At 42.6% G+C, this 12,617-nt stretch overlaps 1 protein-coding gene across 1 annotated transcript in view; it reads left to right on the top strand.

Moving 5' to 3' along the window:
* FGD3 (FYVE, RhoGEF and PH domain containing 3) overlaps window positions 1-9,231 on the top strand; it is a gene marked incomplete at its 5' end in the record, with an annotated part of 88,605 nt that extends 79,374 nt beyond the window's left edge. The window contains 2 exons of the mRNA XM_083869431.1: window positions 562-702; window positions 6,465-9,231. Coding sequence (XP_083725557.1) covers window positions 562-702; window positions 6,465-6,689 — 366 coding nt within the window. The 3' untranslated portion in view covers window positions 6,690-9,231. The remainder of the gene's footprint in view (window positions 1-561; window positions 703-6,464) is intronic.
* Between the last annotated feature and the right edge of the window lie 3,386 nt (window positions 9,232-12,617).

The following is a 12,617-nucleotide window of genomic DNA, read 5'->3' as shown; positions in this document are numbered from 1 at the left end:
CATTAAACTTTCTTAGCCAGCTTAGTAGCAGCTGAGGAGATTGCCACTTAACAAATATTATTAGCAGCTGCCAGAAATCTTCAGGAGACTTCTGTGCAAATCCTAATGCAAACAGGAATTTTGATTTTCTTTGTTTTCTATCAGAACACAACAATTTCTTCCAATTTTTTTTTCACTCTGATTTAGCTCCATCCATGCACAAGAGGATCTGTTAATAAAACCTTTGCATTAATTTGAAGAAATCTCCCAGCCTACTTTGCTAAGCAAAAAATGAGCTGCATCATCTTAATTATATTCTCAATTTGCTGGGTGGAAGTTGAATTTAGCTTCATGTCCACTGGGAATGGCTGTTCAGCCTCTGCCTCTGTTACATGGAATTATGCTATTTCTTAATTGTATATAATAATTATCAAATTTTTATTTGGGTATGGCCTATCCAACATTTGCCCTCAAGTGTTATTTGACTCTGCACCACTTGAGTATTTTGTATTTAACTCTATTTTCCACACTTAAATATAAATTGAAACAGCTCTGTTTTATTTTTTTTTCCCCTTCATCCAGAAGCAAAGCGTCCTTGCAGCCGAGAACAGCCTCTTCAGCAGCTACCTCCAGTTCCTTGAAAAAGGGAAGACTTGGTACAAAATGTGGGTGACCATCCCCAAGAGTGAACCTCTTGTTCTGTATCTGCAAGGAAGCAGTCAGGTAAGGTGGCATTCACGAGGGTTAACACACAGAAAAAGAAAATTATGTTTAAATATGTAGAGCTGAGAAATGGGTCAAAGGATTTGGCTTGGTTTCAACAACAGAACTGAATTTCCTATTCTGGATGTGGCAAAAAGCCTCAGAGATTTTAGATTACCTTGTTACCTGTACTTACTGCTGATACAGTTGTGAGCAAATGTTAAAGCTCATTGTTTTTCCATTCAAATTTTTAGCAAAAGGATAATTAGGTTATGCTTTTGCTTTTTTAAGGTTTCAGACAGGTGTAGTCAAGGGTTTTATTACTCTGTCATTAGGGAAAGCACTTTCATGTTAAATATATAGAATGACAAAGGAGATTGGATATTGCAATTGCTGGAATTGCAATTCCAGCTTTTCTTTTTTTAAACCTTGTTCTGAGTTGATGAGATAGAAGAATTTGTGAAAATGTAGATGTTCTTCACCCTGAAAAATTATAAAGCTCCTTGTCATAGCATCGTGGGGTTTTATCTTTACTTGAAATACTTAGATTGATAAGAGTTTTATGTGTCTAAATGTACTGTTGAAGCTAGCTACCATTTGTGTATGATGAAAGTCAAGGGATAGAAACATCTTTATCCAAACTAGAAATGTCTGTCATGCTTCCTTAGTACTGAAGAGCAACAATGCTGAGAGGAGATTTCCCATATCCAGTTTTGCATTTGGCATTTGACACATTTATACACAGCTTTGTTTTATCTCCTGTATGGGATGGAAGAAAGAATGAAACTGAATTCAGCCAGCAATTACCCTGCTGTAGTTGTAGTGATAAGAAGGGTTTTCTTTTTATTAGCATCTGTTTGTGGCTAGGAACAGTTGAAGAAGTCAATTTTCCCTGTGATTTTATAAAGCATTTCAGAGTAAAGCTCACACTATCTAGTCAACAAATACTACACCTTGTCATTAGAACTGTGTTCATTTTGCAGCTTGTCGGCTTTAAACAAGGTTGTGTAATGTTTTAAACATAGTGCTCAAAGAGGCTGAAATCTTGAATTTGGAGCTTCAGCCCCCTTGGCTCCATCTGTGGTTCCAACCCCACCCTGGGAAAGCCTCCAATTCATCCTGCAGGCAGCGAGCTGCCTGGTTTCCCTCCTGGTCAGTGGGACATACGTGGCTGAAATGACACTTTGGAAAAGAAAACACACAAGGCACTGAAACAAAGGCAACAAATCCAGTCTTTGGCTCTCTCTGGAGTCAGGCTCTGGGGAAAGGAACAATGCTTTAAAAAGCCAAGCAGAGAGAACAGCTTCACCCACAGAACTTTTCAAACAATGCTCAAGCTGTGCCTCAGCCAAGGGCCAGTGCAAGCCCTGCATCCACACAAACCAAGCCAGACTGTCTCATGCTTGGGCAAGGAGAGTGGGAACAGAGGGAGAGAAGTTTAAATTCTTTGGCTTTCCTCACACAGAAACAACATGTGTAATCTAAGAGGTGACAGGGGTGAGAAGTTGAGAGGAAGCAACATCCCTTGCATAGTATGATTGAGAATGTCTCCTACTGCCCAACTGATTGTTGCAGTACAGCACAAATAATAACCCATGGACACAAGTCACCTGCATTCTGTGCAAACTCCATGATGCTGATTCTGCATGCCCCACCTGACAGTCATGCAAAGCCACAGATGGAAGCTGGAGGAGCTTCTCTCTTTCGGTTGCTGTGTACTTTGTCCACGTCCTGCCAAATTTGTTCTTGAGCCTCTGCTGATATTATTAGTAAGATCCTATTTTTTTAGGGGAAAAGGATGCCTTTGGCACTGATTGTCAATTATGACAGTTAAAAGTAGCAGCTAATGTCCTCAGCTAGTTCAGGGGTGAAATAAATCTCCCAAAAAGGTGTCTTGAAAGCAAAAGGACAAGGTTATTTATTTTACATTCCAAAACTAGGATTTACTGTCAGGAATGAGACTGTAAACAACAAAAGTTGTTCCTTTCTTTAAAGGCCTGCCATTCCCATTTGTATACTTCAATTTGCATCTACCTGCAGAAAAAAAATAGGAAGCAAGTCCTATTTCTTGATGTTAATCCAACATTCTTGTTAATTCAGGTTTACATAGGATACACTAGACTTCTGAGGAAAATCTCTTCAGAGTTTCATTACTGGTGTCTGAATGTCTGGAATCAGTTGAGAGCCACTCATGTGCTTAAATATTCTTTTCCTAGGCATAGTTCTGTTTTGCACAACCACCTCCATGGATCTCACAGACCTCTTTAGACCTGCAAAGAAGCATTTCAGTGCCTGAGATGTGTCTTTTAGGACTAATATTGCCAAGAATAGTATTAAAGGTCTTGAAACATAGACTAAAGCATGACTGTAGGAGTTTGAAAGTTGGGGGATTATTATTAAGAAGAACAGAAAGAATAGCTGCCCCTTGGGAAGGAGGAAGCCAAGCTGAATGTGGAGCTTTGGATGCAGTGGAAGCTCCTTCCTCTGCACCTCTGGCCCTCACACCAGAGAAGGGATGCTCGTGCAGGTAGAGACGTGACTTGCAGATTTAAAATAGCAAGAAAACTGCTCTTTTGCTTTAGACCCTTGTTCCAGGAGAATGAATTAATCCCCTGAGTGTTTGCAGTTCAAGTCTTGCATAAAGCTTTACGCATGAGGCTGTTTAGGTTTGGGAATCATACCAATTTGATTGTCCTCAAAAGGAGTCACAATTTGTACAGCTGTTTGTCGTGTTTATCTCAGTGAAATTATAATTCACTTATAAGCAAAGACCACTTTGACTGTAAAGAGCAGCAGTTTTAAGATAAATTAGTCGTGTCTTTTCAAGGTCCACCTGGACCTTCGGCCCCCTTTGGCCTTGTAAAATGCACAGCTCTGACATGAAGTTACCTGAATGAGATGTGCAAAGTTAAGTCTTCCAGGCTAGCTGGAAAAGTAATGGATTTTGGAGAAATATGAAGGGTAAAACTAGTATAGCTAGCGTTAGTATATTTATGTATATATCAGATCAAGCTTGATCCAAGAGAAAATTTTGCTTTATTAAGAAGAAAAATCTTCCACTCATCATGTAAATGTGATTTACTTTTAGAAAATAAGGGAGTAGCTGGGTTTGAAATTGAGATCAGGATTTTTGAGACTTTTTTTTTTTTTTGCTTGTCTGTTGATCCTCTTTAGTAGAAGCCTTACCTGGCCCTGCAAAAAACTCTGCCTGCCCTTTTTTGGTCCTGAAGATCTTTGCACCACAGGAGCCTCTCAATTACTTGTGTACAGTTGGGATTAGATCATGAGTGGATAAAGAGTGGAGTTGGGGTAGAAAAAAACAGGTATTTTCTAAGCCCACTCAGAAGGAGGGGGGAAATGCCATTGGTGGGTCACTGTTGTCTAAGAGAGCCCATACACTGCCAAGATCTGTGCAGTATAAGAGGCGTGTCTGTATGCAGGGGTGCCTGGAACAGAGCTGCCTTTGTGGTGGAACTAAGTTGTCTATTCCCAAATCTTAAACCCTGGATGTTGCAATGGCTGTAACAGAGCAATAAATACATGCTGCTGTAATGACCTAGATAAATAACCCATTTGTGTTGTGCTGCTGAGAGTCAGGATGAGTGCACAGTGCTTGTGATTGCTGACCGTATTACACATCCACTCGATTTTTATCTATCACTCACTCACTACCTGAGGAGAATTATTGTAATCAGCTCTAAAGTGAAGGTCTTTAAGCACTGGGTATTTTGCTTTGATCAAATACCAGTATCATGCAGTCGTACTATGTTGAATGCAGAAATATTTTTTTAAAAGTACAGTCCAACCAGCCAAATCCAGTAGGCTCTTAAAACTAAAACATGAATTTCATCTCTCTTGTAAGGAGAAAATCCCACTTACATGCTCAGTATATAGGGCTGGAATTCCTGATGAATGGATAATAGCCCCTGAATTTGCTGGGCTTTGGGTAGGAGGGAAGGGTTCAGCAGCAAAGGACATCCACAGATGCTGCTGATCCCAAAGAGAAGTCTGGATTGGAGGTGGGGTATTCTTCAAGGCCAAGTGCTTCAACTTTTCCTGTCAGTAGTACAGCTTTTCAGAGATAATGTAAATCCCTTCCTTTTGGATCAGGCAGGTACAGACAAAGTGCCAAAGGCAACATATTAAGGGCGGATGCAAGATCAAGGCAGACTGCTTAATTTGCCTGTGTCTGCACATGTTGGGTAGGTGCAACACATACAACTCGAACATCAGTTTGCTCTTACGGTGCACTTGGTGGCTACAAACAGCATCATTTGTCATTGTCATGGGCAGCCTACAATTTTCCATTTGACAAGCCTAAATGTCTACTCTTCCAAACCAAGACCAGTGAAACAGGCATGGTTGAGCTTGCATGTGCTCTTGTGCATTGGTGTTCATCAGTCCCATGTTTGCTTGCTTGAGTAGTGCCACGTGTGCAGGAGCTGCTCTGTACTTCTGCATGGGCAAGACCTTCCTGTTTATAGGGATGTGGCTGTGGTGTCAGGGAAGAGAAACTATGCTTCATTTAGGACAATTAGTTACACTCAAATGGAAACTGAGTGTAACTTTAGTGTTTGGCCTGAAGCTGCCTTAATCTCCTTGAATAGTGCTTGGTCTTAAAGTAGTTGGACTCCGGCATTTTTGCATGACAATAACAACCAATAGAAGAATAAATCAAGAAGCCTGTATTGATTTAATAAACTGTGATACATTTTTGACTGTGTATTTCTTGCCCATTTAGTTAATGTATGTGTTTGCATTGATGTGAGCAGTTTTGATACTTGAATTACTTTAGACAAAGTGTTAGAAAAGTAGGCTTTTTTTTTTTGGCCATTGTTCTCAGAGTTTTGGTCTTCTTCGAGATTTACCAAGTCATCTGCATTTGGTATGGGCTGACAAAAGAATGACTTTGCCACTTCTCTGTGGAATGCTTCAGTTAGCTTTGGTATGGGGCTGCAACACAAGCAGCTGTTGTTACAGAAAGTGACAGCTTTGTACAGATGCTTGATGCCTGTGTGATTTAGACTTCAGTTTGGGGAGTCATCTTTAGAAGCACTTGGCTGGGAGCAATTGAAGAGGTTGCTTGGCCATGGCACACCCTGCCTTGCTAAAACATATCTTTTTTGAGAGCTTAGGAAAGGAGTTGGTTGAGGCTCAAGATGTGACAGTTAGAGAGCTGTATTGCTCCTTAGATCTGTGAGTCAATCTGGCTTTTAAAGGATGGTCAGGAATTTGAGCATTGGCATCCTTGACAACTCTCAAAGGCATCATAAATGACTGAAAATCAAAAATTGTCTTTTCTTTCAAAGACTTTTCCCTTGCCCTTTAGTTGTCTTGGTGTCTCTCAGGGTCCAGCTTTGCTTATTTGCTTCCTTTTAACCAATTCTGCAAAATATCCCATGATGTTCAAAATGGACAACACCAGTCTCTTCTCAGCTGGATCCCATTGCCTGTACCACATGCAGAGGAAATTTTGTAACAGACACATGCATAAATTACATGAGATTATATGAAAATCCCTGGCCATATTTGCTGTGAAAGGAAATCTGTGAAGTAAGAATAAAGCATCATTGCTTTATTCTGGTTTAAGTCATTGCTTTTTGCTGGTTTAAGCTGAATAGTGGGTGCTGCCTCGTCCCCGCTTCCCTCGCTGCGGCGCTGAGCCGGGAGCTGGGGCTGTGTCCGTCCGTCCGTCCATCCATGCGCTTCCCGCAGTGTGTGCCTCCCACCTGCCCCAGACCTCCTCTGCTCCCCAATCCTCACATTGCTTCTCTCTCCTTTAGGACGGACGAGGCCCACGTCCTCTCCCTCTGCCCGGCTACGAAGTCAGTTTACCAGGTTCTGGTGAGAAGTTTGAAATGAAGCACGTTTTTAAGCTTTGCCAGTCCCATCAAACTCTTTATTTCAGTGCAGAAGATGAAGAGCTGCAAATGAAATGGATGGAAATTCTCACTAAAGCTGCCAAAGGGGAGACTGAGGATACAGCTGAAGGGCTCAGCAACCCATAGAGCAAGTTTCATTTAGTTTCTTTCCTACACGCTATAAACCATCACTTGAATTTTGTATTCATGGCACTTTGGAATCTGTATGGCTTTATATTTTCACGTGTCTGCCTAGGAAATTCAGTGGTTTCTCACCTTTTATTGTACATTTTTCACATACAGTAGCTACCTGCCATATATTATGTTAAAGGAAAAAGTAGTTATAGTTGTTGGTGGTGTCAATGCTGGTTTTAAAACAAAAGACAAGGAGCAAAGCATTAATTTTAACAAAGGTAATGAAAAATCATTGGTCTTTTGTTTTCTTAAATGTATATTCTCCAGTCCTTTTGATTGCTGTTGAGTGCAGGTTGTGTATAGTCTGTGATTAGTTCTATAAATGCTGCCTTTTAAGTTAAGTGTTGTAAAGGCTTGTGCTGGCCACTGACATTCCATTCTCTGCCTCGCCCTCCTGGTAAGGTCTTTGTGATGTGTGAGCAATGTACTGAGTATTGCCATGTCTCTGCTATTTTGAGATGACCTGTTCAGATGACAAATACTGTAGAAGGGACTTCTAAAAATGACTGCAAATGGTGCAGAACAGAACATTAAGAAGCCTCATTGATTTTAAGCATTTATTATATTGATTGCTTTCTTCTGGAACCAATTCTTTCCTTCCTTCTATTGGAACCCATTTTGATGTAAGTGAACAAACATTTTTATACTGCAAACTGGGTTATGATCAATAAACAAGAACATTTTTAGTACACACCATAAAAAAGGTGACTTTTTTGTTGTATTGGTTAATTTAAGTGGCCTAGACTTTATTTATATAATTTGTAAATAATGTTTCATAAGTAATTTAAGAATTTTTAAAAGACCTCAGCTAATTAACAGGATTTAGTGCATAGTGTAAGAGATATTTGTATGAAGTGAATTTGTAATTTAATTTTCCTGTTCACCTGCTTTTGTCTTATTTTCAAACATTAATGCTTATCTATTTAAATAAAAATTCCTGCAGTTAACTCCTGAGCCAGATTTCCAAGGCACAGCAAAGTTTAGGTCGACATTTAATATAGGTTAAAAAAATACATAAAAGTCCAAAACAAAACAAAAACAAAAAAAGAAGGCATGTCTGTTCCTAGTGGTAGTAAGCATGTAGTATCAATCAAAATGAAATAAAATCTGTCACAGCACTGTATTTTTAAATGGTTTGGTTTAACTTTTGTTTCCTCTTCAGCCTTCTGTATTTTCTGATATTGATAGAGAGGAAGAAATGCTCCATACAGACAGTTTTTTATGATTGATGAAAATTATTGATCTGCATCAGTGAGTATTTTTTGGACCTACAGGAAAGAACTTATCCTGGTTTGGGGTTTGGTTTATTTTTTACATTGGTGAATAAATCATATATCTGAAGTCCATGATGATAAAAAATTAGAGGCCATGTATTTGATTATCCATGGGAAAATTTTCTTGAGACTTGCATCTTTCATCTCCTCCCTACCCACCTCTCCCAACAGTCTACCCAGAAAAGATCTCTTGAAGAGTAGCTTTTACCATGAAAAGGAATTCTTTCCAGTGTGTGTTATTTCTTCTCCCAAGCTTCCTTGAAAATATAATGATGTCGAGTGCTTGCCTTGAAAATTTACTCATTTTGTATAATTTCTGGTTTGGAGGTGGGGGCTTTGTTTCTTTGTTTGCTTGTGTTAACATTCTCTCACTCTATGATTCTAGGCAAACCAAAGGAAATGTGTTTAGTGAACACATTAACAAACCAACAGGCAGAAATGCAAGAGCAAAGCACCCTCAGAGAACAGCCCCAGGCTGCAGAACCCTGTCCTGGGAGAGCCTTTCCTGGTCTGCACTGATTGACCAGCACCAGGTCCCAGAATACAGTGCTGCTGTGAAACCACTATCAAATCCTCTGAGAAGTCACTAGATGTCTCTGAAGGCTTGTCCTGAATTTACACAGGATCTAATCTTGTCCAGATCAAAGGCTGGAGGGTTAGGACCTTTGTTTTATTCTCTTTCTCTATTTTCTCTCCTTTGGAAGGAATTGGGAACTCCCAAAGCTGAAGAAATACACGTTGCTGACATTATTTGTCATAAGAGCTGTAAGCTTTAGACTTCCCTTTGTCATAAAAGCTGTTCTTCTGAGCTCAACCTGCTTCTGTGCAGAGGGTTAGCACAGGGATTAAGCATCCCATAAATCCTACTTATGCTTTCGTATTAGTGCATAAATAAGATTTAAGCTACTAATAGCCCCTTTCTAGCTCTGCGTAGAGCTGAACTGTATATGCTGGCCATGATAAGACCAGAGAAAAAAATTTAGATGTGGAACCGCAGTTAAGTTTAACCAGGTGACTGAATTTTGATGAAGTGGGGGTTAAAAATACAATACCCATAGCTGTGGTGTCCTGACATCAGCACATTTCAGAAAAGATGCCAAAATCTCACAATAAGCCAAGAATCTTCTTTGTGCATGAGGGATGTGGCTTGTGGAGCTGCCAGCAAATCCTCTCCACTTTGCCGCTTGCAACCATGAAGTGAAACACACGAGGTCTTTGAGACTCTGCCTGTCAGGTCAAGGCACCAGACCCTACCTGCCTCAAAGCCACAGCATTCCTGCTCTGTGCTTGGCTGGGGCAGAATCAAACCAGGCTGTGGCGCTCTGGGTTCTCAGGTACTGCAGGATCTCAAAATTCTGCTGTGTTTGGGAGCTAAACTTCACAAATCTGTGAGAGCTTGTTTGGTCCTTCCTGTGAACAGCTGGATAAACCTTTTCTTTTGCTTCTCCAGGAGCTGCTGTCTCTCTCCAAGGTGCCCATCATCTCTTGCCTGAATTAAACTGATGTCTGTCATTTTTTTCTTTATTTGTTTTTTCTGTAAATTGACAATCACAGATTAAGGGTTTGAACAACCCTGGATTTATTTCAGGAAGATTTCATTAACAGATCAGTTAGCTGTATTTAATCTCATTCCCACACATTTTTCATTCTGACTGCTTATTAATTTTCCTATTCTGTTAAAATGTGGTGTTATGCCCTCAGAAGGAAGAGCTGGCAAAGGCATAAAATACAAACAACTGGCAAGGGCAAGGGAAAAAGGCAGTGACAGAGCGGATGGACGGGGACAGTCTCCAATTATTTATTTCCTCCCTAGAGGTGGGATGCACGTTGGTGGGTGGCTCATTTTGCATGTGGTGAGCAAGTGCAGTGATCAGGATGAGGAACAACACAGAACTACTACCCAGAGAAACACAGCATTCCAGAAATTATCTGGATCCAGTTGATCCGCCTACATTTGAGCCTTTGCTACTGTACGAGAGTCACTGCCTGGGGCTGAGGGGCTGATGCTTAGCTGAGCCCACCACAGCTGCTGGGGCTCAGAGAAGGAGGGGGTGGCAGCAGGGCTGGCCAGGAGAGGAGAAAGGGGAGCAGTTTGCTGTTGCTGCTGCTGCTGGAGGGCTGGAAAGCTGCCATGGCCAGGCTGGGACTTGGGAGCATGTCCCTGCTTGTGGCCAGGCAAGCCCTGCAGCTGCCCAGGCAGCTTTGCTGGGGACTGTCACTTCAGCAGTCTTGTGCCCTTGGCATGCCTGGAGCCAGCTCTAATAACTAGGATTAAAAGAAAGGCAAAGCCTTAGGGCAGCTTAGTGAAATCCAACAGTTAAACAGTCCCTAAGCAAAAGCAGCAAGTGTCTGGCTGCGGCTGCATGGCTTCCCCTGATGCTGAAGGTGAAATCAGGGGCCTTAAAAATTATGAAAGCACTCATCTGCAGCCAGGGAGGTAAGTGACATTCTGGGGAGTCACACGACAGGGCTGCCTGTGGTGTTCCAGGACACGTGGAGCAAAACCACTGCTGTAGGTTATACATTCCCTTACAAAGCAAATCTGAATGCTGCCATGAGGTGAGTGGAATTCAGGTGCTGGTGCATAATTTTCTTCCGTGAGTGCCTGTGAGGAAAGATTTGACTTGAAACACACTTGTGTTCAACTTGAATTGCGTAACAGCAGCTGCAGGGGTAGTGGCTTACAGAAAAAACCTGTAGAAGTGTCTTGTCTCTCTGCCTCAGCCAGCCCTGACACTTCGACAGTAAAGGGTACGGCTTGGTAGCTGGACGAACCTCACTGATCCCTTGGGTTCTTGTTTGCCTGAAGGAGTAAAGCGACGACAGCAGGAAAGAAAGAGGAGTCTGCTCAGGGTTAACTACTGCCTTTATTCATCCCCCAGTGGGGATAACCTCAGTTCAGGGTATCTGCCTCAGCAGAAGTAACCCCTTGGCAGAAGCAGTGGGAAAAAAGAGCGAGAAACCCCCTCCAAGTAACATCTTGTGTTGGGGGGAGGAACTCAGGGATGGGTTTAACTGAGAACAAATCAGGGATCATGTGGCTATAGCTTTGCAGGTAAAAGACACATAACAAATCAATAACTCAGGTGGGGAGACAGCTGAAGACTTGTCCAATCACTTGGAGTCCTAACTGGACCTTTCCAGACTTTTGGGAGACCCCAAAGTGACAGAAAAGACCCAGGGGCTGTATAACTTACGACTGACATATAACTGGGGTTGGGGTAAAACCAAGAAGGGTTGAACATGAGTGACATGGGGCAAACCATTACAACTTACAAAAATCAATATAAAACAAGGAACAAATATATGCATAAAACTGATAAAACCAAAAACACATCACTACAAAAAGCTACTTCTCTCTCTTTGGTGTTTCTCTGGTTTCACTGGACTTGACTGAAGGAGCAATAGTTCCTTGTTGACTTTAATTAGATTGATTAATATTTGGCATTACTGGAAATACAAACCTAATTCATAACCTGCAGCATTTCCAGAAATCCTGGGGTTTTGCTATAATGTGACCAAGCATTGCTTTTTGAATGTGGTTTTGTTGTAGAGATGGAAATAGCAGCCCTTATATCTGCAATATTCCTGAGGCCTCTGTGCCAGATCAGCTCACAGGAAAGTGCTATGGCCAGCAGCACACTGAGCTGTGTCACTATAACGTGGGCATGATCATGCTCCATTTGATGTTTCCAGAAGAGTCTTAAGAGATTTTTCAGTCTGTTTGGGTTTGGTGCACCTTGGAAGTTCATGTCTCTAATCTGCTCCTGCAGACTATTTTTTCCTTCTACTTCCAGGTGCAAAAAAAAAAAAAAAAAATGAGGGGGTAGAACAAGTAGAGAGAGTGTTAACAGCTGCAGTGCTTGGTGTGGGCCTCAGACAACAGGCACAGCACCAACACACAGAGCTTCTTCAGCAGAGTCAGTTGTTCCTCTTGTTCTCTGTGGAGAAAACAAGGTGCAGACCATTAGAGGTCTGTTTGGGATCCACTGCCAGTGCCAGCAAAGATTCCAACACACTGCTGAGACCCAGACTGCCAGGGCAGTAAGTGGCAGGGGCTGACACGGCAGGATGTGGTTAAGCACAGAACGACACAGGCAGTGTGCACAAGACACTCGATTGCACCAGGGAGCCTGTGCCCGTTGGTGTGTGCCACAGCTCCCGGTGGGATGGTGGATCTGGGAACCATCCAGTGGATTTAACTGCACAGCCCTGTGAAAACAAACATAACGTTGTAGACAATAAACTGGACGTATGTGAGATGTTCTACTCCTGGAATATGCCCACACGAAGAGCAGTAGACTGTTTGCAGGACCAGACCCATGAGCACCAGACCGGAGCACCTGAGGCTCTGCAGGCTGCGGGTCTCGGCCCGGCCGCACCGGGGGCTGGCGGCGGGCGGGGAGCAGGGAGGGCAGCGCGGGGCAGGCGGTGGGCACTGGAGCACACGCAGCCCTTGCCCGGCGCTGCCGCATCCCCGCCTGCCGCCCGTGGGGGCCGGGGAAGGGAAGGGCCGGGCGGGCCCGCGGGGCTGTCACGGCAGGGCTGTCACGGCACGGCGCTACCCCGATTCCTGAGGCCCCACCGCCCCGGGTGGCCCCTCCTC

The sequence above is a fragment of the Zosterops lateralis genome (assembly GCF_965231275.1).
Source record: "Zosterops lateralis genome assembly, chromosome: 11".
Classification (NCBI taxonomy): domain Eukaryota; kingdom Metazoa; phylum Chordata; class Aves; order Passeriformes; family Zosteropidae; genus Zosterops; species Zosterops lateralis.
The sequence above is the reverse complement of the archived record's forward strand: the minus strand, read 5'-3'. Positions and strand labels throughout refer to the sequence as shown.